At 51.7% G+C, this 27,779-nt stretch overlaps 3 protein-coding genes across 11 annotated transcripts in view; 2 read left to right on the top strand and 1 right to left on the bottom strand.

Annotated features, from left to right (window-relative positions):
* The first annotated feature begins 96 nt into the window (after positions 1–96).
* LOC100121150 (vitamin K epoxide reductase complex subunit 1) lies at positions 97–2,982 on the top strand. Of its 3 annotated transcripts, none has more exons than XM_001604686.6 (3): positions 97–838; positions 1,715–1,812; positions 1,879–2,982. In XM_001604686.6, the coding sequence occupies exons 1-3, from the start codon at positions 645–647 to the stop codon at positions 2,094–2,096; spliced, it is 510 nt and encodes a 169-aa protein (XP_001604736.1). In that variant the 5' UTR covers positions 97–644; the 3' UTR covers positions 2,097–2,982. The 3 variants fall into 3 exon arrangements, with proteins under 3 accessions (XP_001604736.1, XP_032453393.1, XP_032453394.1); XM_032597502.1 differs by lacking the exon at positions 97–838 and adding an exon at positions 1,185–1,300; XM_032597503.1 differs by lacking the exon at positions 97–838 and adding an exon at positions 1,233–1,622.
* On the bottom strand, positions 2,439–13,991 carry LOC100121171 (serine/arginine repetitive matrix protein 2). Of its 3 annotated transcripts, none has more exons than XM_008218102.3 (11): positions 13,646–13,991; positions 8,996–9,111; positions 8,881–8,917; positions 8,631–8,800; positions 8,394–8,561; positions 7,179–7,385; positions 6,610–6,853; positions 5,982–6,380; positions 5,251–5,766; positions 4,624–5,176; positions 2,439–3,885 (listed from the first exon to the last, which is right to left on the bottom strand). In XM_008218102.3, the coding sequence occupies exons 2-11, from the start codon at positions 9,059–9,061 to the stop codon at positions 3,225–3,227; spliced, it is 3,021 nt and encodes a 1,006-aa protein (XP_008216324.1). In that variant the 5' UTR covers positions 9,062–9,111; positions 13,646–13,991; the 3' UTR covers positions 2,439–3,224. The 3 variants fall into 3 exon arrangements, with proteins under 3 accessions (XP_008216324.1, XP_031780033.1, XP_016837243.1); XM_031924173.2 differs by lacking the exon at positions 13,646–13,991 and adding an exon at positions 13,017–13,037; XM_016981754.3 differs by lacking the exon at positions 5,982–6,380.
* Positions 13,992–16,584: 2,593 nt separating this feature from the next.
* LOC100121215 (autism susceptibility gene 2 protein) overlaps positions 16,585–27,779 on the top strand; it is a 35,110-nt gene continuing 23,915 nt past the window's right edge. For all 5 annotated transcript variants that reach the window (XM_001604757.6, XM_016982444.3, XM_031924682.2 and 2 more), the window contains exons 1-2: positions 16,585–17,354; positions 19,569–20,849. In XM_001604757.6, coding sequence (XP_001604807.2) covers positions 20,424–20,849 — 426 coding nt within the window. In that variant the 5' untranslated portion in view covers positions 16,585–17,354; positions 19,569–20,423. The remainder of the gene's footprint in view (positions 17,355–19,568; positions 20,850–27,779) is intronic.

Raw genomic sequence — 27,779 nt, 5'->3', positions numbered from 1 at the left:
CGGCACTATGCTATTTCTTGCACCGCTCACACGAGCCAGCGTTTCCGCTCCATCGAGCGGATTAATTTTCCCCGACTACTACCGGCACGACAGCTCGGATATAATCCGGGGCGACAAGTGTCGGAAGAAGAGCGCGCGCGTTCAATATTCAAATTCGAATCCGGCCGGGATAAGCTACCAATATAATATACACATCGTACAAGCGCGCCATAACACACGGCTCGCACGTATTGATCGCGCGCGGGTCTCGTTTCCCTCGCGCAAAACTCGCGCTCGTCCCCAGTGGCTCGTTCCTCGCAGTCAGAAGGTCCTTACATCCCGAGTACCAGTGCCTACAGTCGTGCCCCGTGAAAATCGGAAAATTCCCAAAGTACGCACTTGTTGTGCAGTGTGCATATAGGTACATCTGTATTCTATATTTCTTATATACTTTGTACATAGACATATGAGCGAGTCGCGGGTTCGAGAGCGACTGCGCGAACTTTCCCTCTTTCTCTTCCGCGCCAACTGGACGGAGTATACAGTGTCCGAAGGCGGGCAGACGGCATTCGATCGTCGAGCTGCGAGCTAGACGCGGAGAAAGCCGACAAAGCTCGGGTCTGCTGATAACAAGTTGTCGGGAGAGTATAACTGAAGCGTTGAAAATGACAGTGGAGAAGAAGATGGCGACGTACTCGATGCAGCGACTGGACGCAGCGCTGCTCTGGCTCTGCCTCATCGGCGTCGGCGTCTCCTACTACGCCTACGTCGTCGAGACGGCCAAGGAGAAGGACAAGGACTACCAGCCCTACTGCGACATCAGCGAGCACGTCAGCTGCACCAAGGCCTTCATGTCCGAGTAAGCCTCACAGCTATAATCTTATAATCGGCTCTCGGCAAAGTAATCCCCCTCGAATCTCTGTATACTCGTCTTTACTAATTCATCGTGCAGCCCTTCGACGGTTGACACATCTTAATCGCGTTACGCGTACGTTTCCGTCGGTCGATAGGCTCGATCGATCAAAAGCTCCGTCGCGCACCTTCGGAGCAACGGTATAGTCCCCTCGACCATCGCGCGCCGTCGTCTGCAACAACGATGTTTATACTTGCTCGAAAAGAGAAAAAAAATAATCCCCTCGACGACGCACGGCTATGGCTTCCGGAACGTATACAGCCGCTGTACAGTTTGTGTACCAGGGCGGCGCGACTGTTTGTTTTAACTTTTCAACGCGCGGTAATTCATTTTACAACGCTGCGATGCCGAGAGCACATCTCCGTCGCGAACCGGCAGATGCTCGTTTTACGAGCCTCCGGCACTTTTGTAAATTTAGATAAGCCAAACGAATAGCAAACAGATTTTGATTTAGTCGCATCGCGACGTGTTTGCCGGCTTATCCGTTTTTCCGTGTTCGTTTCTATATTTTTATCGATAAACTGTGTGGCGTTGGGTATTTTTAACCTGACGCCGGCGATGGTCTAATCGAATTCGGCGATGCTTATCGACGATGCTGATTACGAAATTGCTCCGCGGCCTGGAATATTTATACGAGGGGAAATGAACGCGTTAACAATATATGTACGATGCTATAGAGAGCGCCCACGTATACAACAATTTATCCGCGAGAAGGCGTATCTCCAATTGCGTCAGAGACTGCACACAATATTTGTTTTTTAATCGTATCTCTCGCTCTCGAGAGTTCGCGAAGAATTTAATCTTATTTCTTATTTTTTGCAGATACGGCAAGGGATTTGGCCTGATTCCAAAGGATTCGCAGTTCTACCTGCCCAACAGTCTCTTCGGGATAGTTTTCTACACGACGGTGGCTTCGCTCAGTGAGTATAACTTCGTTACATCTTTGCCTACGTCGTTCGACTTTTAAGTATACTTATCGCTTTCAGGTCTGTTCAACAACTACTGGAACACCGCGCTCATGCTGATCGTGTCAATTATCTCGAACCTCTTCTCGATCTACCTGTCGCGCATCCTCTACCTGCTGGAGGACGTCTGCATCGTGTGCGTGAGCACGTACGTGCTCAACGCCCTGATAATGATCCTGTCGTTGAGGAAGATCCGCGAGATCAACCGAGTCTCCTCGAAGAAGAGGAAAACCAAGTGAACTGTGGGAACGACAACGAGCTCGACGAAAAAATACTCTTTAAGGAAACACAAAAACAAACAAACGCCTCGTTAGGAAGGCCGCAGGTTTCTCTCGCCTTCTCGCGCGTCTCTTTCTCAGACTAAGCTTTTATATATATATATATAATCTCGTTTGACAGCCTATTTTTATATTTTATATATTACATATACACATTCCTTTTTCTAACACTTTATGAAAACACGCGCGAGCGCTATGTTCTTTAAAAGGCCTATTGACGTGTTTGCGTGCAGTCATATTATATATCGGTGTCTTGGAGGATTCGCGAGATTTCTTTTACAAATGACAGAACATTGATGCACCTTTTTTTGTTCATTACGTTGTGAACGTTCTTAGAAGTATTTATTGATTTTTATCATTGTTAATGTTTGAGATGTTAATTTAAGGTCAGTAGCTAGTAGTGGTTAATGGCAGGCTACAAAAATTCGATCTATCTCTAGATCCTTAATAGCTAGATACACGTGTAGTTTTTGTGATTTTTATCAAGTAGACGCTACTTGACGAATGGCAGCCACTATTCTCTATAAATTAATTCATTGTTTATCTCTTACAGAAGTATACAATTTATTACAAACGTAGAGCTTAAACTAATAATATATATTCTATTCTTTTTAATAACCTCTTCTGGAAAGAATAAAAAGAAAGAAAAAAAAAAGATAAAAATCAAACGTCTAAGACATAATATAATTTTATAAACTCAAGATTCTTCAAAAGAAAGAAAGAAATATATATATCAACAACTCTCAAGTGTTCATAAAATTTGATATTGTCAAATATTAACGAGTCTTTTCTAATCTCTGGTGTATACAAAGATAAAAAAAATTAAAAAAAAAAACATAAAACTGTATAAAGCTCTTGGTACTTGTTGACAACCTTATACTCCTTCGAGGGCTTAAATAAGTAGGCACGTGAAATAACTCATAGCTTTCTCTCGAGTTAACACTATATAGAAATGCATAGTGAGACTTGTTAAAATTTCGGCTCTGCCGACGTAGAGCAGACGTCTCGTAACCACGAGTTATCTAATAATTTTTAGTATACTCAAAAATAATCGAAAACGTCGGGAATAAAAATCAACATTCATAGCGTTCAGTACTCGTGCTTTCCGTTTCTCATCATCAGGTCCCTGTTGCTTCTGCTGATGCTGGCCAGGATACCGGGACTTTTGAGCGGCGGCGGCGACTCGTCCAGACGATTCAGCTGCGAAGTGGACCTGATGTTGTTGCCGTTGCTGTAGCTGTTGGTCTTGGGCGTGCTGACCAGTCCGTCATCCGCTATCTCGACGTTGAAGCTCTTGCTCCTCGACAGGGTGGACTTGTAAGTCCTCTCGGGCTTCTTAGGTGGCACTGGCGGCGGCTGAGTGTTGATGGTCGTCTGGACGAAGTGCGTCGTCTTGGGCTGAGGCGAGGTGTTGACGTGGTTCTTGAACGAGATGTTGATCATGCTGCCGTACTGCCGGGACGGCGACTCCTGGCTGCTGTAGCCGTTCTGGTACCTCGAGACCGGCGACGAGCTGTCCCTGCTCATCTGTCGACGCGACGTGGTCGTCGTCGTCGTGGTCTTGGTCGTCGTGCTGTGCTGCTGTTGCTGCTGCTGCTGCTGCTGCTGACTGCGGGACTGACTGCTGCTGTTGTGGATCTTTCTGGGCAGTGTCTGGGCGCTCATGCGCTCGTGGCGCTCGTTGAGCTCGTAGTCGTTGGCCAGTCGGCTGGTCGATTTGCTGAAGCGGCCGAGGGAGCTCGGCTCGTTGCTGCAAGAAACAAGATGATTCGGTCGTTTTGAGGGTGCAGGCGGTGCAAGCTTGGATTTTTTTCTCGTATCGGTTTTACAAGTATATATACATCGTACAATGTCAATAGCGTCAGTGAGTTTATAAGAGAGACTTTTTATTTTGTTTTAATTGGAGCTGAAAAGATCCCTACTTATGTTGTATAGTAGTGAGTTAGTGCGACTTACGCAAACGAGTTTCATGAGTGAGGGTTAGATATAATAATGTCGTGCCATGTGGAGGATGTGTGAAAAAATCGTTCTCTGACTTTTTTGGTTTAATAAAGTTTTTATTGAGCCTTTAAGAGCAAAGTAGTACATTTGTCTTAGGTAGTATAATGTATAAAGGTATAAAGTCTACAATCCTACGTTATGTACATCTAGTGTTCTCGGAGTCGGTATACGGTATACGGATAAAAAAGTATGCTATATGTAGAGAGACATGAGAATTGTGTGATAAACGATCATGTCGCATGCTATAATAAGATATCTCGCATAAAAATCGCTCCAATTAAATAACGCACCAGCAAAAGAATCAAGTGAGTTTGTCGCTCTTGATATTGTAGAATGTAAAGAATAACACGTATATTAATAAATTAATGACAAGCTTATTGAAAAATTTAGTCTTTTATGAAAACACCGCGCGCTCGCCTGTGTCGCGCGATATCAACGCTATAAAATATAAATGAAAGATTGAATATTAGCCAGACATGGGGTTTACCTGTACTCCTCGTCGATGGGCCTGCGATGTCTCGAGTGCAGCTTGGCCTCCCTGTAGCCCTTCTCCTTGCCGTAGATGCTACCGAACGGGTCCTCGCCGAGGTAGTACCGGTGGATCGGTTGGGCCGAGCTCTCCCTCTTGACGTGCGAGTTGCTCTCCCTGGCGTACTCGTCCCGGTTCTCCTTGTGCAGCCTGGGACTGCTGGACCTCGAGTTCTTGTACTTTTGGCTGCTCGACGTCGCGCTGCTGAGGTTGTGCATACTGCTGGCGACGTTGGGGTTGCGGGGCGACCTGGGCGGGCGTTCCGGAGGAGTAGATCGGCCGCGATCGTCGGTGACGTCGCGATCGTACTCCGGGCCCAGGGGGATGTTGCGGTCGACCGAGTTGTACTGCAGGTAGGTCGAGCTGTTGTCTTCTGTCTGGGTCAGCTGGGAGGTCGAGCTGCTGCCCGGGCGCTTGTTGCCGTTGCCCCGGCGCTCGGAGCTCGCGGAGCGGAGTTTGCCCACGAGCTTGCGGAAGGACTCGCCGATCTTGTACTTGGACGGGCTGGGAGCTGAAAAGAATTATAACGATTCGAGAACGACGTTTCTGGATAAGTTTCTTCGTCAAAGCGAAGTCGAGGATTACATTTCGAGGGCCTGGCGTGCTCCTTCTTGTCCCTCCTGGGCGAGGGCGACCTGGACTCGGGATCGGGGGTGCGCCTGCGGCTGCTCGACGTCACGTACTCCTGCTTGATGACCCGGGCGTCGTGGTTGCCGCGGCCGTTGCCGCGCCGGTCCTCCTGCTGGACGTCCCGGTTGCGGCTCTCCCAGGTGCGCTGCACCACGTGCACCGGACTGGCGGCTCTCGGCGGGGACAGCGTCTCCTGGTAGCTGCGCTCGGTCCGGCTGCTCGTCACCACCTGCGGCTGCTCCTTGGCCTTCCTGCGCATGGGCGGCGACGGCGGATCGGCCTTAGGTCTCTGCTGCTGGTGCTCCTGGTGACGGCGGGAGTACGAGGAGCTGTGCGACTCCTTGTGGTTCCTTGCGTTCTCCAGCGCGACCGAGGGCTGGCCGTGTCCGTTGCTCCGGGACGACTCGCGCGTCCGCTCGACGATGTACTGCACCGGGGACTTGGCCCTGACCTGCTGGCTGTTTTGCTTCTCTGCTCGATCGATAAGCGTTAATTAAAGTACGCGATGGAGTCGCGTTTCGAGTTAGGAATTTTCGCGCGTATTAAAGAAGCGGCGGAAAAAAATTAAAAATATTAATTTCGGCCATTAGTAAACGATTGCGCATGAAAAAAATGATAAAAACAAACGATCGTCGCGAGTCGGATCGTGGCAGAGAACTGCAGCGGCGTAAAATAAAGCAACGCACCCGTGGACTGGTATCTCTCGGACCACTCGCTGATGCCCTGAAAGTAGCCGCTGGGCGAGGTCGAGTGCTGCTCCCGCTTGGTGGTCGTGGTGCTCTGCTGGCTGAACTCCTCCTCGTGCCTCTTCCTCGAGCTCTGGGGCGGACAGGCGGACTTGATGGTGACGTTGATGTAGCTCGTGTTGGTCGAGTGCCCGTTGGCCAGGGGCTCGTCCTCGATGGAGCCGCCGTGGGACGACCTCGACTCGCTGCCGAAGTGGCTCTCCAGCCACTTGGACGTCTCGAACTTCCTGGCCTCGTCCTCCTCCTCCAGGTCGAGCGGCTTCCTCGTCAGGGCGTCCTTCCGCGAGGCGGCCGAAGCCACGTTGTTGTTGTTGTTGTTGTTGTTATTCGGTGGAGATCCTGCGGGGGTGTGCTTACGCGTTATACTCTCTCCTCACACACGGCCGCTCGTTCGAATCGATCCCAACTCGCCGCTGCTTCGAGCTTTCGGTACATACGCGATCGCGCGTGTCTCGGAGTGGTTAGCGTGAGGTGTGAACGGATTAGAAGCAGCAGCAGCAGCAGCAGCAGCAGCAGCGTGTTAATGAGAATTAATGGAGAGAAAAAATTTGAAAAAATTCAAACGTACCGTGCTTGCCGTGGAGTCTACCGGAGCGGATTCCAGAAGCCGGAGCTTCCGGGGGCCACTCGCCGGTCCGCTCGGCCTCCGTCGTCACGGAGACGAAACGCATCTCGCGCGCCAGCCGCTCGCCGTTCGGCTTGACGTAGTCGACGATGTCCTCGTCGCGGGTCTTGACGTAGCGCTGACTCGCCTCCTTGCGCACCTCTCGGGCCTCGTCCTCCAGGCCCTCGGGCAGCTCGTCGTCCTTTATCTGTCTCGGGGCAGGGGTTTAGTATATATTTCGATAAAATCGAGTGCCGCGATAATTGGCGCGATAAATTCGACGAAACGGCCGACTTTTATGGACTGTAAACTGGGTATGATAATTTTCTGTATCGGTAAGCGCGTACGTTATTGACTATCGACGCGCGGCTAATTAGACCTTTTTACGGAGCTTCAAATTAGAACGGTATAGGATTAGATAACGCGTAAGTATACATACGAAATGGCGGCTAATCAGGCGCGTTCGATTAATGCAACCGGGTAAAAGTAGACACCCAATCAGCCGAAATGAAAAGTAAGCGCAACACACTGACCTCCTCGTGCTCAACGGTGGTCTTCCTCTCGGTGACGATCTGTCCGTCCTGTTTGAGCTCGCTGCGCTCTAGCGTCTTCTCCGTGTCGACGACCTTGTTCGACCTCGTCGTGTGCTGGAGGACCCGCGGACCCGACAGCTGCCGCTTCGACTCGGCGAGGGCCACCCTCAGGTCGCCCCGGTTGTTGCGCACCGCCTGCAGGTACGCCTGTGGACAGGTGCGAGGTGGTACGCGAGGGATCAACTCAATGTTCGCGCTGTCTATTATAGACTCGAGCGAATTTATATATATATATTGTCTGCAGCAGCGTATATAGTAGGCGCTCGCTGCATTCTTGCGCCGATCGACACTTTCACTGCTCGCCGAGCGCGCGATCTTGTAACAGCTACTCGTATAATATATATACTTACCCGCACTTGTGTACTTTGAATAGCGAGCGACTCGTCTTTCCTGTACGCTTATATATTATAACGCAACTGGCGGCGGGAAGGTCGACTCGAGGAATTCCTCGCGGATCTCTTTCTCCCCCCCCCCCTCTTCCGATGTAATATCTCGCGAGTCCAGGAAGTCGGCTAGAGCTTAACGGCGGCGGCAGTGGTAATATAGCGCTCGGCGCTCACGGCTCGGTTCGCGCGGGGATACTGATGCGCAGGACCCAGGCTCCGGTGGTCGTTCGCTCGATCTTCCTCTCTCCGCGTGTCCGTGTGCACTATGCTCATCTCTCGCGAGAGCAGAGAGAGGGAGAGGGAGAGAAAGTATATACAGCTATACAGGCGCTACCTATAGGAATCGAGAGATTATCGGCGCCCGAGCTGAGCGTATCCGCGTGTGTATATACCTGTATACCTGGGCTCTCTTCCTATTTTAATTCCACACTCCCTCTCCGCCCTCTCTCTCTCTCTCTTTCTCTCGCTCGATCCGCGCATCCCCGCCGATTTTCCTCCTTATAGCCAGCCTAGGATGGATATAACAATTATCGGCAAACAAAGCCCGATGCGACGCGTATCCGTTTATCCGCTGCACACTCGGACGGGCGGAACGACCTTTCTACTCTATGTAATTAACTGAAAGCTATAGTACCGAGAGCGAATTGTAAGAAGGGATGTACGCCGATCTGCATCTGCTCGCGCGAATAGTTGTGATTTCCGAGAGAGGAATGCGAAGGTGCGTCTATGGAGTATTACGTAATTAGCCGAATCGTATACGCGTATATACCTCGTCGGTGATGTCGCCGAGCTGTTGCCGATCTTCGGTCTCGAGCAGCTCCTCGATCTCCTCGCGGCTCTTGACGATCGTCTCGTTCAGCTCCTTCTGGACGACGGCTCCGGGTTTCGCGTCGGCCGGCCAGTCGAGCTTCTGCGGTTCGTCGCCAGTCGTGCGTCTCTGCCGATCAAGTGCATTACGAACTATAGTACATCTTTCGCGCTATTAGCTTTCGTAATAAACACGTACCTCCTGAGTGGTGTGCTCCTGCTGCTCGACGTCCTCGGTCGTGTTGGTCGTGACGAGGGGCCCGGAGTCAACGACGACCTCGCCGTCCTCCAGGACGACCTGGCGCTTCACCCGCGTCTCGATCTGACGCGTCGTCGTGATCTCCTTCTTCTTCCGCGTCTCCCATTCCTCTGTTAAAAGACACCAACAAAGCGTTAACGGACGAGTCTGTACGAGATAATAGCTCTGGTTATAAAGGCACGATACGCACCTTCCTTAACTGTGGCAACGGCGTTGGCCGGATCGAGCTGGAAATTATTCGCGGTTTATTGGGTATTGTGCATAAAGGCAGTTGAAAAATTCTCCAAGGCTTGTATTGTACTCACTAGAATAGAAGCATGAGAATCGGCCGGAGGCCGAACCTCGTATCGACGCGTCGAGATCACCTCCATCGCTCTTGAGTCACGCTATTCCCGAGCTCAGATTCATCTCGCTTCCTGACCTACAAGCGAGAAAAATCTCTTTTAAGGAAAGTCTCATACCCCGCTGTATCGACGGCTCCGATCGCCGCGAATTTTACTCTATACCCGCACATAGAAAATTATTAGATAACTCGGCTTGCATTTCGACAAAGAGAAATTCGCGCGCGAGTATAGCGGCTTTCTACGACTTTCAAAAGCCGTAAAACCCTAAACAAACCAGCGAAGGAGCAGCTCCGAAACAATGAAAAGCAATCGCTCTAAGGAGGAGAATATAGTTACGAGCGTAACACACTTATTAGCGCGATTGTCGCGTCCAAGCCCAGTATGTACGCTTTTCAGAGTCACGGCGAGGAGTATGCCAGTAGCGAACAATGCAACGACGAGTTCCCGAAACTCGCAAGACAAGAGTTAATTCCTAAGCGACGACGAGTTCGACGCGAGAAAGACCCGGGAAAATAACACGCGTGTAAGGCTATAGGCGCGTGCATGTGCTTTATTAGTCGAGTCGGTCCCGCGAACGCGACGAGTCATTGCGACACGCGCCGACTGCCGAGACAGAGTTACAGAAAAAAGGACTCGCAGCCTTCGGTTAACTCGCTTCGGACTATACGTGACACTTTTCCTCGATGTGCCGCGACGCTTTGGCCCCGAATCGAGCGTTTTTTTTTTTTTTTCTTTTTCCAATTCGGCGCCGATCTTCACCTCGGTTATTACGGGATATTACAATTACGCTCTCGCAGAATGAACGTTACATTGATCGAATTTTCCCTCGATCATATAAAAAAAAAAAAAAAAAAAACGGAGAACCGATCCTTCGACTGCATCCTTACGGTAAACGCTATATGTTAGGTGCGAAGGAAGAGGAAAAAATAGCTCTCTCGCAGAGGTTCGGCGCTCGCGTCCTTGCGGTCTCGAATTACGCCTGTAAAAGGCCATCCGCGAGACACACACACACACACACGTTCGCGCTCGCAGTCCATTGGATATGCGCATGACGTGAGCCCACGCGATCGCGGTGCGTCACTTAGTCGTCGCGCTTTATATACACTCGATGTAGACAGCTTTGCGGATATATTATATTTATGCGTCGTAGTGGAGTGACACGAGCGCCGAGAATATACGCGCATATACAAGGTGCAGAGGGTAAGCTGTTCTCTTATCAGAGAGACACCTTTCGCGCCACTCCCACCTCGGGACGACCGGTTTTCGTTTATATGGCTTGTCGCTCGAGTGAGACTCTTTTTTTTTTTCTCGCCGGTGATTCCACGGATTTTCGCTGAGACGATGCTACGAAGGAGGAGTTTATAAACACGAGCGGATGATCGCTCGCGTAATTGGAAAGTACGGATACACGGCCCGAGCTGTGTTATGTGCTAAGAGTGCAGTGTATAAGAATGATTCGACCCGAAAAAGAAGAAACGGCCGTCGCGTGTGTGCATCCATATCGCTGCAGCGGCACTCGACGAAAAAGGACGACTTAATACAGGCAATAAGAGAGTAAGAGAGAGAAAAGTGAATCAGCGATGCTAATTGTCGCCTCGCACGCGCTAAGCGCCGCCGCCGCCGCTGTGGCTTTCGGAGCGTGAAAAAACGGCCGCTGATTGCATTATACTCGAGAGAGCCTTGGGAAGCCGTGGGATTATTATTCTTTTATTTTCGGCCCGCGAGATCGAGAGGATAATGGAGCTCTCTGACTCGTATCTTCCGTTCGGGCGATATTTTCGGAGGACACTTTTTGCGCCTCGCGCCAAAGAGAAAAGAGCGTTTTACATGAGAATGGAACGGCGCACCGCGTTGTTTAGTATGAATTAAAGGTACTTTTTATGCTAACTAAGACGCGCGTACGTCACAGCTATCTTCTTATGTAATGTCTTTTCTCTCCCGAAACGCTGATACATTATGGCTCGGCGTCGACGAGTTTGTTTTTGACCGTAAATAACGCTCCGTAATACGAAACCGAGAAATACGCTCTCGGGCCGTTCCAGAAATTCCCGAAGCGCGTTTCTGGCAAGTCGTACGAATTACAAAGTTTTCCGATAACACAGCACTCTCAGTGTGTCCGAGAGAGAGAGAGAGAGATAAGCAGGCGTAGATATGCAGTAAAAAGCGGCTAACGAGCGTGAGAATCGACGATTTTTTTTTTCTAATTCTATACCTTATACACATTACACAGAGAGGAGTCGTAAAAATTTAACGCAGCTGCTGTGTATAGTATACAGAAAAACAGGTTTCGCTGAATTCGCTCCTCGGCGTTAATTAAAGCAAGAGAGGAGTACAGTACGATCTCAATCGTGTAAGTCGTCATTTTTAATCTGGCCGCGCTCGCGCGATGGAAATCAAAGCTGTTCTCGCATATAAATCCTTCCCGCGCAAAAAAGCCTTCTCTCTCTCTCTCTCTCTCGATTTATACGAATAAGAGTCGGCGGCGGCACTACAGTGGCGGCGACAATAACAATAAACATGACAATTAGAACGACGACGCGATGCTCTCTCTCTCTCGCGGGCAATAACAAGGATCCGGTTTTTCTCTCCCTCGCCGGCGCTGTACACAGGTATATCTCGACGCGGAGTCTGCGGATTCGAGGAAAGAAATAAAAGCTGACTTTACGCGTGTAGAAAAAGGAGGACAAAGGAGAGGAGGAGGAGGAGGTGGCTCGACGAGTCGAGCGTTTAAATCGCCGAGCGCGGTGATTTAAATGCGCGCGCGCGAGGGTATATGTATAAGACTCGCTAACTCTGCGATACTCGAAAAACAGTTTAATTTCTGAAAAATCCGAGCCGAAGAAACGAGTCCTTTCAGGGCGAGTGATCGACTCGTGGGTGGCCGCGCGAGAAAGAGTAGGCGCAGCAGCCGCGCGCGCGAAAGAGAGAGAGAGAGAGAGAGAGAGATATCTATAATACACACGGCTCTCGCGGGCAGAGACCACGTGACCTCCTCAAGGACGCAGCCATTTTCAATGAAAATATACGCGCCTCTCTCGCTCTCGCTGAGAGCACGAAAAATGATGAATGAAAGCCGATCGGTCGCTCGCTCGCTCGCTACCGAGGCGTGGGTGCGATCGATCGGGATTTTTCCTGAAAAATCGCCGCATGCATATTCATCCCGGCTGAGATCATGGGCGTGGGAGTGCGAGCGTTTCGTGCGTGACATTGAAGAGAGAGAGAGAGAGAGAGAGAGAGAGAGAGTTATCGGCCGACTTCCGCGCGCCGTGTGTGCTTTTGAAAATTCCGAGAAAACGGAGTGTTATGTGTTCTCTCTCTCTCTCTCTCTCTCTCTCTCCTTCGATTCGTATCAGCGCGCTGTACAGACACGCGCCGCCGGCAGAGAGCGCGAACTTTCTCCCGCGTTTCTTTCTCTTCGCGCAAACACAGACAGACACACACAGGCCGCTATCAAACGGCGCGTATAATAGCAAAGTATACACGGCGAGAAAAGCGAGATCCTTCGGGTGAGATAAGCGATTCGCGCCGGAATTACAGCTCTTCCTCGACTGTGTGTTATTGGGAGGAGGTATTTTTTGTTTTGTTTTGTTTTGTTTTGTTATTATCGCAGTTATCAACGTTACATGAAAGAAAAAGTTGCGCACAAAAAGCGCCGCTATATACGGTGTCTCTCTATTCTCTCACGCTTTCTTTTATGTAATTTTTCAATTCATACGCACTTCTCACAACGACGAACTTCGTCACACTGCCGGCGGCCGAAAGCAGAATAATTTGATTCCTCGGACAGGCGCCTTAACTACCTTATAACATAAGAGTAATCAGAGGGGAAAACGGAGACAAATATATTTTACCGGGACTGGCGCGTATACAATAGCTCTGAGCTCGCGCGTGCCCGCGAAAGAAGGAGAGCTCTACTCGCGCTCACGGCGGCCTCTTACGTAATTTCACTTGCTGCGCAACTTGCTCTACCTCGTATACTTACATACGCGAGTCTATTCTCTCCGCGAGCGGAGTATAATCCGAATGGCTGTATCGTATAAACCGATGGGCTCGTGGGATCGGCAACGGCTTAATATAAGCTATGCGAAGGTCCGAATTGCGTCACACGGAGGTTAAAACAGGTGCGCGCGAGAATCGAATTTTCCAGTGCAGTCGGCGCGAGACTCGATACAAAGTCGAGCCTTTTGCGGATGAGGCTCGACTAATTCCCGATCGCGCGAGCTCGCTTGCAAAACTCGCCGTCTCTCTCTCTCTCGATCCTTCTCGCATTCCTGCGCGGCAGCAGCGCGGCCTAAGCTACTCCTAAGCCGATGCTGCAGCTCACCTTTCCCTTCTTCAGCAGCAGCACGACAACGATTCGCTATTCTGAGGCTCCAGGCTCTCGCGCGTTTTCCGCCTCTATAGCCCTTTCCGTCGCGGAAACGATACGCCGAGTGTACTATATGTCGGTTGATTCATGCGCGATGAGACAGAGAGTAAATAGAGACACAGAGAGAGAGAGAGAGGATGACGTAAGCTTCGTTGCGCAAACCGATCCTTTTCCCATCATCCGCGAGCGGCCCACTGATCCGATAAGGCGATAGTCGATCCTGTGCGTGTGTGTACACCTACCTCTCGCTGATCTCGCCCCTTATGATGTCTCGAACTCTCGTCGCACCATGCGCACAACGCGAGGAACACACTCTGAGATCGGAGAGCGGGATCGGCGAAAACGATACTAAGTGTATATACTAGTGTACAGCTGAGCCGTGCGCGCGTCGCTCGTTGCCGGGAGCCGCGGTTACTCTGCGGCGGGCCGAGAGATCCATCGGCGCTCACAGGTATAGGCAGGAGCAGCTCAGCAGCAGCAGCAGCAGCGGATCGCTGGAAGTGGTAGTAGGCAGCGCACGTAGGTAGGAGAGAAGGTGAGTAGTGGGGAATCGCCGCCGCCGCCGCCGCCGCCGCCGCAGCGAGACTAACAACACAGCAGCCGCACACTGCAGTCGCGAGAGATCTTGCGCTACTCTCCCGCCACGTTCCTGCCTCTATCTTGAATGGAGGAGAGAGAGAGAGAGAGAGAGAGCGAGCCATTCGGTATATATACCTACACGGATTCCTGCGGCTCTCTCGGGCTGTGATGGAAGAGAGAGAAAGAGGAGGCGCACCTCGCGATTCCGCGACACGTGTGTGCGTATAGCTACTGTACAGTTTATTTCGACCGAGAGCTCTATACGATCGCCGCTTACCGATGACGACGATGGCCGCGGGTGGACTGCGTAATGATTTTTCATTGTTCCCTTTTACAACCAACAATACTGGTAACGATGCCTGAGTCAGCAAGTAGCTCGGAATCAAAAGTCCCGCAGTCGAAATAATTTATCGTTCCTACTAACGACTCGCGGCGCGTCAATCAAGGCTAATGAATTTCCTCCGATCGTAAACGCGCCGTATGCGAGGAGAAATAAAAAAAAAAAAAAAAAAAAAAGAGCAGCGGCAAAACAGAGACAAGCTCGTGAAATCGGTCAGCGGGTCAGAGGCGAGAGACGCTCCTCTCGGACGTACGCTGTGCGGAAAAACCGGCGTGGGAAGGATGGGGGGGGGGAGGGAGGGAGAGAGAGAGACAGGTCCACCTGCGGGCCACCTGCCACGATCGAAATCTCGCCTTAAATGGCTCGACGCGCGCGATTTCAATGGCAAATCCAGACGATTCGCAATAGCTCGCCCCTCCAGCTGACACTTTTTTTTTTTGTTATATACTGCTGTAGCGATCGGTGCAGCCCGCTCGTTTTTGGGGAAACGTCGAACCTTCGGATATTATAAATATACGCGGGCAAGGCTGCACCGAGTACGCTATTTTGTTTTGTCTCTGCGCTGCAGATGTTTAGAGAGGAGGCCGTCGCGGCGTTTTTCTTTTCGTAAAATATCTGTGTGTGTGTGTGTGTGTGCGTGTGTACGAATAAATTAGCGCGAAACGTCGTGTAGTCGAGTTGCGAAAGTCCGCCGCGGCGAGAAAAAATAATAATAAACAAGTCGCATGCGTATACCGATCGTATCTTTATTTTCGTTTCCACGGCCGCCCACGCGAGACGTATGCGCGCGGGGACGAGATTTTCGTTATAGGTACAGGCCCACGCTCGGATTTCCTAATTCGACGGAACATAAAATTCCACTCGATCCGCGCGCCTCTGTGAAAGTCTTCTCCCGGTAATTAAGCCAATGAGCCCTATTGAATATTATCTCCAATTCGATTAGCCGATAACGATCCAACGCGCTCGGATTGTTGCTATAGATTATGTACATAGCTACATCTCTCGGGTCAGCGAGTATACGTATATATATATGTGCGCGCGATCGCATCGAGAGCTGCGCCACGGCAGGCAGATATTCGCAGATCGAGAGAGAGAGAGAGAGAGAGAGAGAGGAGGTAACGACCTCGAAGGAATCCTTCCGTCCTCGAGTCATGTAGGCTGCTGCGCGGAGTGCGTGTATTCGCCCGAGAGCGAATAAGACTCGCTGCCCACGTACTCGCGCCTCTCTCTCTCCCTCTCTCTCTCTCTCTCTCTCACTTGCTTACACGCGAGAGAGCTGACGATTCCGAGACGCGAATCCGCCTTGACAGAGAGGCTGCGCCGCGCTCTATTAACACACTTTTCCGACGTCCCAAACGCGGCGCGTGAGTGAGCATACTTTAAGTCTCCGAGGGCGTATAAACCTCGCTTATAAACTCGGGGAAATGCAAATTCGCTGATGAATACGTGCGCGGAGGACTATCGCGAGTAATAACAGAGCGAACGATCGATTCCGACTGATTAAAATTAATTGCGCCGACGAGAGATCGATTCGTTTGTACGAGGCACTTTGAATCGCCGATTACGCCCGCGAGAGAGAGAGAGAGAGAGAGTGATTACTCGCGACGATGACAATCGAGAAATATTTATGTTAAATCACTTGTGCAGCGTGTCCGATACGAAGCGAAGATTGGAGCGCGTTTTGAGTGCTTACGCGGCTCCCGATAAGATTAGATTTATCTCCTTTGTGTTTCCGATCGCTGCCTCTGACGCCATCTCTTGGAGTGGCCTCTACGCGTGTACGCGTGAACGAGCTGGATGCCTGTGCTTATCCGTCAAATTTTCGGCGAAACTCGAATTCCAAGACTCGAAAATAAGGCAGAGGAAAGCTCGTTGTTCGATCGATATTAACGTTCCGAGAGCGCTCTCCTACGCGGATGCACTAGCCGATGGCAGCCGAAGCGAGGAATGATCGAGCGAAAAGCCCTTCCCGCCAAAATTCAAACTCGATCGGGCAGCTTGGCGGGTCTCCCGCCAGATGGCAGCAGGCTCGGGCCCCAGCAGAGCGGCCGCGGCGTTGCCGGATCTCGGCGGCGGCGGTACGGTCTAGGAGCGCCCCCTGGCGCGCGATCCGGGAATTCCCGGTACTGTCGGCTCGTCTCGGGATAGGCTCCGGCAACGAGTGCGAGAGAGAGAGGGAGAGAGCGGCGGCGCTCGAAGTGCTCGGGCCGATCGGGGGTGGGGGGGGGTTCCGATGCGGCAACGTCCGCAAGGGCGCTAGTCGTTCTGCTGCTCTCGCTGGCCGTCGCCGCCGCCGCCGCCGCCGCGTTCGATCCCCCGGAGTAGAGGCGCCCAGCAGCAGAGCAGCGTACACACACAGAGAGGGACTCTCTCGGACGGAGTGTCTCCCAAAGTCCGTCTGCCGTGTCTAGATTCGCATAGGTCGCTGGCGATATATGAGTACGTATACAGGCAGGTAGTGGAAGAGTGAAGCAGTGAGAGCCGCCCGTCTGCTGTGTCGGTCGGTCGGAGAGCAGCTTGTGCGCCGCGCGCTGAGTGCCGACAGCTCGCAGACATCGGACAGAGTGTGTTGAGCAGTGCTGTGCGCGTGAGAGATTTGCGGGACCTCCGAAGCTGCTGCGGATTACGCGTATACGTACGTGCAGTGCTGTGCCTGTGGGGAAGTTACATGTAGACCGCTCTCGGCTGTGTGCTGGGATAGGTGTGTGCGGTGCGGTACTACTCTCTCTCTCTCTCTCTTCTCTCTATCTGTCTCTCTCTCTCTCTCTCTCTCTCGCTCTCTCGTCGCTCTCGTGTCCGTGTAGGCCTGCGTGCGTGCGTGCCTGGCTGACTGGCTGGCTGCGCGCGTCCGCCATTCCGACAAACAACAGAAAATCTCGGGAAGTAGCGGAGGATCGAAGACATCGGGCAGCAGCAGCAGCAGCGAGTAGGAGGAGAAGACAGTGCGCGCGTGTGTGTGTGTCCCTGTGTGCGAGCAGCCAAGACAAGCAGCCCGTACTACTGCACACAAGAGGACAACGAACAAGAGCAGAGTAAGTTCGCTCTCTCTCTCTCTCTCTCTCTCTCTTAGTCTCTCCGTCTACGTGAGTACATGCAAGTGTGCGCGCGCGCGCGTGTGTGTGAGCTCCGTTTCGTCTCTTTCGGAGCGGCTCGAGCGAGCTGCAGCAGGCCGCCTTTTCCTCGCTGCTGGAAAAGACGGGCCAGGAGTAGAAGGCGAGATTCGGCGCCTTATCGCACACTTGGCCGCGTCCTCGTTCTCGGCCCGCGAGCAGCGAGCGAGTGTGTATGTGTATGCGTGTGTGTGTGTGTGTGTGCGACGGAGCGAGAGACGTGTCGCGCATTCCCGTGCAGGAGAGGAACGTGGTGCAGAGAGGCGGCGGCGGCGGCTCTTTCTCTCTCGCTTGTTCTCGCTCTCGCGGCCTCCTCCTCGAGAAGTGCCCGCGTAAGTAGTGGTAGTGCACGTAGTAGAGCGGCCAGAGGAAGGAAGTATTATAACGGAGAAGTAGCAGTCGCGGCGGTGGCGGTGAACGTTCCCTCTTTCTCTCCGTCTCTCTCTCTCTCTCTCTCTCTCTCTCTCTCGCACTCGCTACAGTGCATGCGTATACGCTCTGGCTTTTGCGCCTGACTCGCGGAGCAGTAGCCGATATCGCGGTGCGCTCGTTCGCTCGTCCACAAGGAGGCTCTCCTCTCTCGCTCTCTCGCTGTCTTTCTCTTGTTGCGTCGCGTTTCTCGCGATGCCCTTATCAATATAGGCGAGCCAACTACTCGAGCTTTCAATTCCGTTCGACGTTATTAAAACCCGGTATCTTGGCCGGCTCGCGCGCGAGCTTTTAATTTTTCACGCTCGCCCCTCGAAGCGGTGCGTGCGTCTTTCTCTCTCTCTCTCTCTCTCTCTCTGCAACCCGTAAACGCTCTTCGAGATTTCTCGCCCTCCTCTCCCCCTCCCCATTCTCTCCTCGTGTAGACATATACGTCACATTTCTCTCTACGGCAGCAGGAGCTCTCTCTCTCTCTCTCTCTCTCTCGTTGGGGGAGAGTAAAAAAACGGGCTGGCTGCCAGAGAGCGCGAAAACAGACTAAGGGCACAGAAGGAGAGAGCGAGATAAAAAAATCGTGCGTGTACGTCCGTCGGCCTGACAAAAGGCAGATTAGGAAGCGACTCTCTGTTGACAAATGAATCGGAGCCTTCTCGTTTTATTCGAACGCTCTCTCAATTAAATCGGACCGGCGTAATTAATTTCGCTTTTCGCCCGGGCAGCGGAGAACTGCCGTGCACACGTACGCACCTACACACACGGCGACATTGAAATCGCGCCGCTGCATTATATACTTAGAGTGACGTCAGACACCTGGCAACGATCGTGCGATTTCGCGACGCGTCATTTGAGAGCGAATAGGCGAAAAGCGCGCGAGTTGACGTCGAGTATATGTGTAGACTCGGTGAAACACGTGGCATTAAATTGTGCACTTGCCAAGTGGATTTCAGCGCGCGACATAACCGTAAAGTTTTATAATACCGGCGCGGATAAGCGATTTTTTCTTTCCCAAGTTATTCGCCGCCGCCGTCGCGCGAGATAAAGTTTCGAGCGCCTCTGCGGGGTAAATATAGCCTTTGCGCGATAAATGAAACGTCGAATTACACGCGTCGTGATTAAACCCGAGCAAGACGACATCTGCCTCGCGTATAATTACGAGAGCGAGCTGAGGATGATAAAACACCGAAATTCGCGAATCGAGTTTTAACCGCGCGACTGAATCGCTAATTAGCCGACCGCGCTCTTGCGGAATTATATGAATGGTGAGTAGGAGGAGGATAAGAGAGAGCGAGATGAGAGCAAAAGCGAGCGGGTTATACACTCGTCGCCGCCGCCGAATGAATGAGCCGTAAACAATAGGGGTAGAGATGCGCGCGCGACACCCGCTCTCTCTCTCTCTCTCTTCCCCGCTGATGTTAACCGAGAAAAAGCTCGTCTCTCTTTGTTTGCATCTGCGCGTGTGTGTCGAGTGTGCTCGCTCAGTTTTGAAACTGTGTTGCGGGAAGCCGACCGTCTTTTATCGAGAACTAATCATAAACACTCGATGTTTACCTGCTCGAATTTACTTTTCCGGGTACGCGCGTACCGCAGGGAGGGGAAAAAGCCGGGCGAATAAAAACACGAACCGCGCTCTCGTGCTATGTAGGCTTATCAAAAACCACGAGAGAGCATATCAAAAACTAACGTCCTCTTCGTTTTGCTCTTTTTCAGTCCCGACCGCAGGACTGCTGCTCGCTCTCCGGACAAAGGCGGAGAAGAATAGGACTACTAAGAAGCAGCAGAAGCAGCTAAAAGAGAGAAGGAAAAGGCCGCGATCGATGTGTCGAGCGCATGGCTTCCTCCACTGCTGACCTCCAGACAGTCGCGGCAGTGGCATAAAAAGCTTCATGATCCCGAGAGGAGTCGGGCCGTCGTCATCGAGCGAGAGCTAAAGGAGGAGAAGGAGGAGAATTCAATCCGCATCAATTGTAGGCAACGACGAAAGAGTGCAGTGCGTGTTGTTCTGTGCGCGCGTGCGTCGTCAGCTGATCGACGGTAGTGAGCATCGAGTGTTTCCGCCACACGGCAGATTGTAGCAACGGGCATCATCACCCTGGAAGTCGAGAGGGCGTTCGTGGCCCCTGATAAGTAAAAATTGTGTACAACGTCGTGTACAAGAGCAAGAGGCGCGAGGAGGAGGAGGCGGCGTCGACGACTAAGACGACGACGACGACCACCAGCATAAGCAGCGGCAGCGCGAGCAGCTTCGGCCAGAGCGGCAACCCCTTGGCGAGCGGCAGCAGCAGCAGCAGCACCAACGGCAATGCCGCTGCGGCCGCACTCGCGGAAGATCAGCGGTTCAGCGGCAAGAAGATCCAGCAGCAACTGCAGCAGCACAACAGCGAGGAAGCCCCTCCCGCGCTAAGGGCCCCAGCCGCAGCAGCAGCAGCAGCCGCCGCCGCAGCCGCTGCAGCTGCCGCTGCTGCCGCCGCCGCCTCCACGTCCAGCGCCGTGATACCCGCGGCCTGCGGCAGCGGCACCAACAGCCAGCAGCAGCAGCAGCATCACCAGGGCGGCAGCAGCGTCATGGAGACGATGGAGGCGAAGCAGCGCAGCCAGCGCAATAGGCGCCGCGAGCGCGCCCAGCGCATGCTCGCCCAGCGCGAGGCCAAGCAGCAGCTCCAGCAGCAGCACAATGCCCACCTGCAGCTGTCTAGCCAGCAGGCCTCGGCCGCCGGGGGCGCCGGCGCCAACGAGGACAGTCACAGCGGCGAGGACGACGACGTCAGGCCGAACGACAGGGACAGAAACAGGCCTCCTGGCAGGGACAGTAATGGTCATCCGAGGCCGCCCAGGCCTCCGCGACCGCCCAGGCCCAGAAAGAAGTCGGCGCTAGCAGCAGCCGCGGCCAACTCGGCCAACGCCAGCAACGAGCCCAAGGAGCCCATCTTCGAGGAAGACATAATCGACGGCTTCGCCATACTCGCCTTCCGCACCTACGAGGACCTCGAGGTGGGCTATCTCATCCATTATATCTTTCATCTTGTACTTACAATTTACATTATTGGAGGTTAGGTTTCGGCGCATCGACGCGAGTTTGTTGTGAGCTCGTTGAACAACGTTATTGCAGTGCGTATCCCAGAGTTAGCAGTTTGCCGACGGCAAACACTCGAGCGATGAAACCCGCGCAAAGAATGAACAAGCTTTACTTGCACAAATGTTTGTAAATAGCGACTTAATCAACGACTCGCCGACGAGCCGTGGAAATTCAATTTTCTCAAATAGATTGAAAAGCAGCGTTAGAAACGCTCGGCACATCGATATAATAGACGGCTTTCAGAGCCCTTATATAGAAGCCGCACCGGCTGATCGGATCGATAGCCATATCTACGCATAAGTCTCGCGTTATGTAAAGGCATAAATTCGCCCCCTCGTTATCAATTTCCACTTCTTATAAACAGCTGTATCTACATATAAGTGCGAGTATCAACGGAGAGATAATTCTTTTACGAGCAGGGCATAAGCGTCGTAAAATAACAACGGACACCGCGAAGAGCGCGTCGAGTGACGCTTCATTTGCCGATGCGATTTCAAATAATAAGAGAGAACTAGGCGAAATGTTTCACGTTATTGGCCATTAGCCTGTAATTGACTGTACTTCGTGGCGGCGCTGTATATACGTATATAGCGAGCGCGCAGAGAGCAGCGCGCTGCGGCTATATCGCAACGGTCAATAATTGCTCGGCCGATCAATAACTCGAGTTTTACTCTTACACCCCGTGTTTTCGATGTAATTCGCTGCATAGAAATTTCAGCGGCGCTCGCGCGCTCATTACAGCCAAATAAAATTTTCGTACACGCTTACTTTCAGTGGCTACACCTCCACCCGAGAATTTCCTCTAATCTTCGAGAAGCTTTGACGAACGCGCGGTGTAAGAAAAACTTTCTCAATGACCTACTCTTCTGACCTTTAGAGGGAGTTGAGTCCACATGCGCGCGACTCTTTTTAGAAACGGCACTTTGCTGCGTTTCGACGCGTGTACGTATATAAATGTAAAAAAGCGACCCCATCTCCGATGATTTTTAATGGACGCCACTGTAGGCCGGTGAATGAATTCCGCGTCACGTCGAGAGAGTGCCGCCGCGCGGGAACAGCTCTCTGAAAAAGAGTATACAGCGGGCTTTTGTTTATCGCCGCTTGTATACTCTCTCTCTCTCTCTCACTGGCATCAGTGTGTATACTCTCCTCTCTCTCTCTCTCTTTCTCTCGATGCCGCAGCTGTTGTTGGAGCTAATTCGCATTCAAAGGCACTGCTCTCGCTGCTCAGTGAATATTTATAACACCTGCACTTCTTTCCTGCCTTTTTCATCATATTTTCGAATGAATCTTTGAGCGCGACGCTTTTTACCGCGGTTGAATGTTTTATGCATCCGCGAGCGCGCAGAAGAGAGAGAGAGAGAGAGAGAGAGAAAGAGAGTTGTTTAGCCTCGTAAATCGACGCGGTATAGCGGTGGCTATTATTATTCATAATCTCGAACGTTCATATCTTATTGAAGAACGCGCGTATATACGCTAATAGAAAGAAGCAACATCGCGTAGAGTCTGTTTATAGCTCGCGAGAGCTTTTTAAAATTTATTATTAAAACACGTTTCACGCTCCGAGCGGCTCTTTTTTTGCGAGCGTGTCAGGCAGTTCGAATATCGCGCGCGGCTGCGTTCCAGGATGAATTATAACCGCTCGCTCGACAAATACGCGCGCGCGAGTCTGACGTGTCTCTCTCTCTCTCTCTCTCTCTCTCTCTCTCCCTTTCGTTCTCTCTCGCATGACGGGGCGAGCACATTTTTAAAGGTTTAATTCGGCGAAGCTTGCGCGCCATACAAGTGTCGATATTTCGCTCCATTACGCGTGGGCGGGAAAACGTGTTTGAATTCTATCATGATGTGTGCACAGATCAGTGGCCACTTTTTCCAGCCTGATTGCCATTTCGCCGCGCGGCGATAATTCAATCGCTTGCAGCGCTCTGATGCGCGAGCAGCAGGAAACCGGCCGCGACTTATTCGATTCGCGCGCGTTATATAAATTTAAATTCCAATTATAGCGCGGAGGAGTTAATATTGGAATCCGATGGGCAGCCGCGCCTCGCTGCATCGGCTCGTACTTGGGGGTCGTATTATTATCGTTGACGTCGTCGTTGTCGTGATCCTCGTCGTTTCCGTTCACACTGTGTTCTATATCATCGGCGCGACGGTGATTGCGCCGCTCGAAGACGTTTTAGCGCATTGTTATCGGCTCGCGCAACAGCCAATAAATCTCCCGCTCAGCGCGAGCGCGACTGCGATAAAAAGCCAAATCGATCGTAAAACAGCTGCGGTCGCTCTCTGATTTCTTACGCGTACGCATTATCGATGTAGACAGTACGCGCGTGTATGCGGTGTGGATTATTGTTTACAGCTGCAATGCGTGGCGGTGGAGAGGATTTCGGATCGGTGTTAGAAATAGTTTATGCCCGCATTGAACAAGGCCGCGCACGGCGATAAAAACGAGCGAGAAAATGAGCGATTCAAAGGAAATTAGAGCCATTACACAAGAGCCGAGACAATGACTCGGTACATAATCGTTACGGCAATGCGAGAGCTCATTGAAACTCCGCTTCTCTCATTTTATTTTTTCAAGGGGACGGCTCTCTCGAAGGCGCAGTGTGTGTTTGTGTGTGTGTGTGTGTGTGTGTGTAGATCGACGGCGCCGCTGACGAGCTTTCAGCGTGATTGACGTGATTCGCGGCGAGAGGAATAGCGAGAAACGAGAGTCTCTTTTCATTTTCGCGGATGTCTGCGCGTCTTCGCAGATACATCCGCTTACGCGCATTACGTCACTCCGCGCAGCGCTGCCCTATACATCAGAGAGAGAGAGAGAGAGAGAGAGAGAGAGAGAGAGAGAGAGAGAGAGAGAGAGAGAGAGAGAGAGTCTGCAGTCGTCTTGATTTATCTCGGCTTGTATCGAGCGAGCGCTTCTTTTTACGAGCTTATCCCGCGCGCGCATTATCGATGAGGTTAGTTCAATCTACTCCGTTTGGATTGAGCGATCGGCTTGTTGATTTTGCTCCGATGCTGTTTGCCAGTCTTATAATGTATTTTCGACGAGAGACACGCCTTCCGAGACGGTTATAAAAATTCGTGTATACTGCTGTATTACATTATACATATCGAGGCTCTCCGCTGAGCACAGAGCAGCGCTGCTGACCGCGCACTTTGCGTGGCAATGAAGCGGAACGAGTTTCTAATTCCCGAGAAGTTTTCTGCTGCTCGCGGCTCTCTTAATTGCAACAAGCGGCCCATACGCTCGGTCGTTTATACGAGACAGTTTGGGCGCGCGCGCGAGAGAGAGAGAGAGATAAATTTCGCCAAATTGAATAAACTCGCTATTTTCATTTCGAGCCGCCGAGGATTTCGACTTTGATTACAGCCGCGCGAGTTATAGCCCAAGGTTGAAGTGTGTGCATTACGTACATTGTATACGCGCGATATAGCTTCGATAAGCCAACGGCTTTTTTACACTCGTGTAATAAATAAGCGACGACTGATAATTTCAACCAGCTTTGCCGACAAGCTCTCGCAGTGTGTACACTATCGATAGCGCGTAATTAGCGAGCGAGAGAAGTTCGTATTTGATCGATAACACGGCGGCGACAGGTATATATATATATATATATATATATATATATATATAGTCCGGGAGCTAATGAAATGTTAGAAACGCCGGAGCGAAAAAGCCACTGCTGCTAATCGCTTTCGGGAAAAGAAGGAGAGTGAGGGAGGGCGGGTGGGTGGGGGGGGGGGGACTAAAATAGCGGGATCCGCATCAAATCCCGCGGGATATTCGAATTATGCGAATTTCAATGTTCAATCTCTTCTCGACTGAATTTTCGAGTCGATGAAGAAAAAAATCGAAATTTCGAAAGGCAAACGAGTAAACACGTGTTCCACGGCCGACAAAGCGTATCGCGCGTGTATCGCCGACTGAAGCAAGCGAGGAAGAAAGGAAGAGGTCTCTCGACGAGAGGTGAAAGACAAAAGGAAGAAGACGAGGAGGAGAGCGCGGACGAAATCTGATAAACGCGAGTAGAGAGAATAGAGGAGAGAAGCGTACAGCTTCTTCTTCTTCTTCTTCTTTTTTCTCCTTCGCGCGTCCGGCGAACTCGTATAATACGGCCCCTACTCTTTTCCCGGAGATTTTTCCCGTGTACACGGCTGTCGACTCTCATCGCGCGCGAGCGTATATAACAGTAGTCTCCGGCGGAAATTCTCTAATAGCAGCAGCGACAACATAAAGGAGTCAAGACCGCGTTGAGTTTTAACATTCATCCTCGCGCACCAGATAGAGAGAAAAACTCTGGCAAACGACGACTGGGCTCGTCCTAATCCCGCGTGTAATGTATACACTACACGCGAGCTCGGTTTACGCGTGCGTATAATGGAGACCGCAAATCGCACCGAAATAAATATAAACGCCGCCGCTGCTCGAGTCATGCGGCCCACTGCCGTTTCTCGCTCGCTCACTCTCCCGAAGGGCTTTTTTTCTGGCTCCTAGTCTCCCGCGGCGTGTGTCTCCTCGGTCTCGCGCGCGCGCGCTGTAGGTATAATACTTCTCTCTTCTCTCTCTCTCTCTCTCCTGTGGGGCTGCTGCTGCTTCGAATGCGCTCTTTAACAAAAGATCAATTCTGCTCCGACGGCGTCGGCGGCGGTCTTAGGGTCGGGCGGGAAACAAGAGCCGCCGCTGCCACTGTCGTTTACTTATAGTAGGTATATACCGGCTCTAGTCGATTTTTACGATGTTTGCCTTCTTATATAGCACAGCGCTCTCTGCGAGAGACCGGAGTAATTGCAGCGCTCTGTTGTATATACGGCATTGCAGCTCTCTCGAGAGGGGCGCCCTTTTTTTCTCTGCGACCGAAGCGTTGTTCTACTAATTTCCTTTTGGTCATTCCTCGTTATATGCGGGCGGGATCGGCGGGATTTTATTGTACCCCTCGTACAACGTAATAGCGTCCCAACACTGTTTTCACGTTACTTCGTCTCTCGCTGTAGCTCTCGTTGATCCAGCGGCGCTTTAGATTTTTCGGCGTGTACGGACTCGCGAACGCGCGCATCAATACGAAATCCAGCTTTTACTTTGCGCGAGCGCACAGACCGTCGCCCTGCTGTAGGTATAGCGACGGCAGCCATCTCCCGCGGCTGTCGTTGCTCCCTCGCTCTGCGCCCGGCGATTTTCCCTTTTCCCCGGCGGCAGCATCGCGCCCTCCTATCTGCTCTCGTAGCCGTGTATATAGCTATATATACACATCCGTAGAGCGGGAGCGCGCGCGCGCGCCGCTGGTGGCAGAAGGCCGAGCTATAGGGAGAGACACGGGCTCTCTCGCTCGACGTATATAGCAGCAGCTGCCGCTCTGTAGTTCGTATATGTCGTTCGGTCCCCGAGAACCGCGATAGCTATTAATCGGCCGAGATTCGGTTAGGCTCTCGTAGTTTTACGACGCCGCGGAGGGACTGCGGTGTATGACAAATTTTTCACTCTCGCGAGGAACGAGTATACGTGTGGGGGGAAAAGCGATTCGATAAACGTATAGACTCTTTTTCACACCTCACGAGCGCGCGGTGGAGTATACAAATAGAGAAAGAGCTATTTTCACGCCGCCTGGGGCTTCGCCTGTAGTTTTGCACTTTTTTCGCTTTTTCTCTTTTTCTCGCTCTTCGCGTCCTCCCTTTTGTACACACACACACACACGCGCGCGCGCGCGCGCGCGGACTGATACCCGGCAGCCAGATTGAGACGATCAAAAAGCTCAAACCAGACATCATCGCATTCTATTGGAGAGCCGATCGCGTAGTTTGCTCGATGTTTTCGCGCGAATCCGACGTTCTCTATCCACTTTTTTTTTCGTCCGCGCGCTACACTGTCCCCCGGACTATTGTTGCTCGGAAAGGCGCAGATCGATAGCTGCAGCTTTGGACACTGGAGCAGTTCGGCTCTATTGAATGCACGACGGCGCGTTCTCTCCTCGAGTATAGTGCGCTATCGGCGTAACCTCTATTATGATAAAAGTTATGACTAGACGCGCGGACTCTGTTTACACTCGTGAGATTCAATATCGCGGCTCTTAGCGCGGATTACGCACGGCTTATTGACTTCTCTAAGCGGTTTTTTTTTTCCCATTGATACTATGCGCTCTTATACGAGAGTAAATCAATTTCGAGAAAACTACGGAGCTGCCGAGGCTAATTGAGAAACTTAGCGGCGGAGTCGCCGAATCACGCGCTACGTACTCTTCGGCTCTTATCTAATCTGACCGCGGCGATAAAAAGGCCGCGCGTAAAAATATCGGATTTTTGCCCATTAAACTGCTATATCTGTCTCAGCAGCTCGTCGACGGCAGCATCGCATGAAAACAATCTCTCCGCGACGAGAGGGTGGGAGGGCGATATAGAAGCCGCCCGAGTATATTATACCGGACGAGAGAGATGCCTGTAGCGCGAGAGCGGTATTATCATCGCGTCCGCGTGATGTGCCGTAATAATGGATCGCATTACGCAAAGCACACGTTCTTTATCTGCAGCGCTTTCTCTCTCGCGTGTGTGTTCGCCGAATGCGAAAAGCGAGAAGTCAGTGTCCGCGCGCGCGCGCGCGCGCGGGACGAAAATTCGAGCTTCGGTATACGTTTTATCGAGCGGATTTAATTTCGATGCATTTTGGAGCGGATTAATTAGAAAAATAAAGCGTCGATTTGGCGCATTCGCCTGCGTACACGCGTTGTTTTAATCCGACGATATGCATCGAGCGCGCGAATATAACGGGAATTTATTTGCCCCCGCCGAAATGATGATGTGATTTTTTTTTTTTTTTCGTTCCAGAGCTCCCCCGACTTTTCCGATATTTTAATTAAGCT

Source organism: Nasonia vitripennis, chromosome 2 (genome assembly GCF_009193385.2).
Source record: "Nasonia vitripennis strain AsymCx chromosome 2, Nvit_psr_1.1, whole genome shotgun sequence".
Taxonomy (NCBI): Eukaryota; Metazoa; Arthropoda; class Insecta; order Hymenoptera; family Pteromalidae; genus Nasonia; species Nasonia vitripennis.
The sequence above is the reverse complement of the archived record's forward strand: the minus strand, read 5'-3'. Positions and strand labels throughout refer to the sequence as shown.

Excerpts from the sequence above, each read along its gene's own strand:
- LOC100121150 (XM_001604686.6), top strand. The coding sequence starts at position 645 with ATGACAGTGGAGAAGAAGATGGCGACGTACTCGATGCAGCGACTGGAC. Across the intron at positions 839-1,714 it reads ACCAAGGCCTTCATGTCCGA|ATACGGCAAGGGATTTGGCC; the intron begins GTAAGCCTCACA and ends TATTTTTTGCAG. Across the intron at positions 1,813-1,878 it reads CACGACGGTGGCTTCGCTCA|GTCTGTTCAACAACTACTGG; the intron begins GTGAGTATAACT and ends TATCGCTTTCAG.
- LOC100121171 (XM_008218102.3), bottom strand. The coding sequence starts at position 9,061 with ATGGAGGTGATCTCGACGCGTCGATACGAGGTTCGGCCTCCGGCCGAT. Across the intron at positions 8,562-8,630 it reads AGGAGCACACCACTCAGGAG|AGACGCACGACTGGCGACGA; the intron begins GTACGTGTTTAT and ends CTTGATCGGCAG. Across the intron at positions 5,767-5,981 it reads CGAGAGATACCAGTCCACGG|AGAAGCAAAACAGCCAGCAG; the intron begins GTGCGTTGCTTT and ends TCGATCGAGCAG.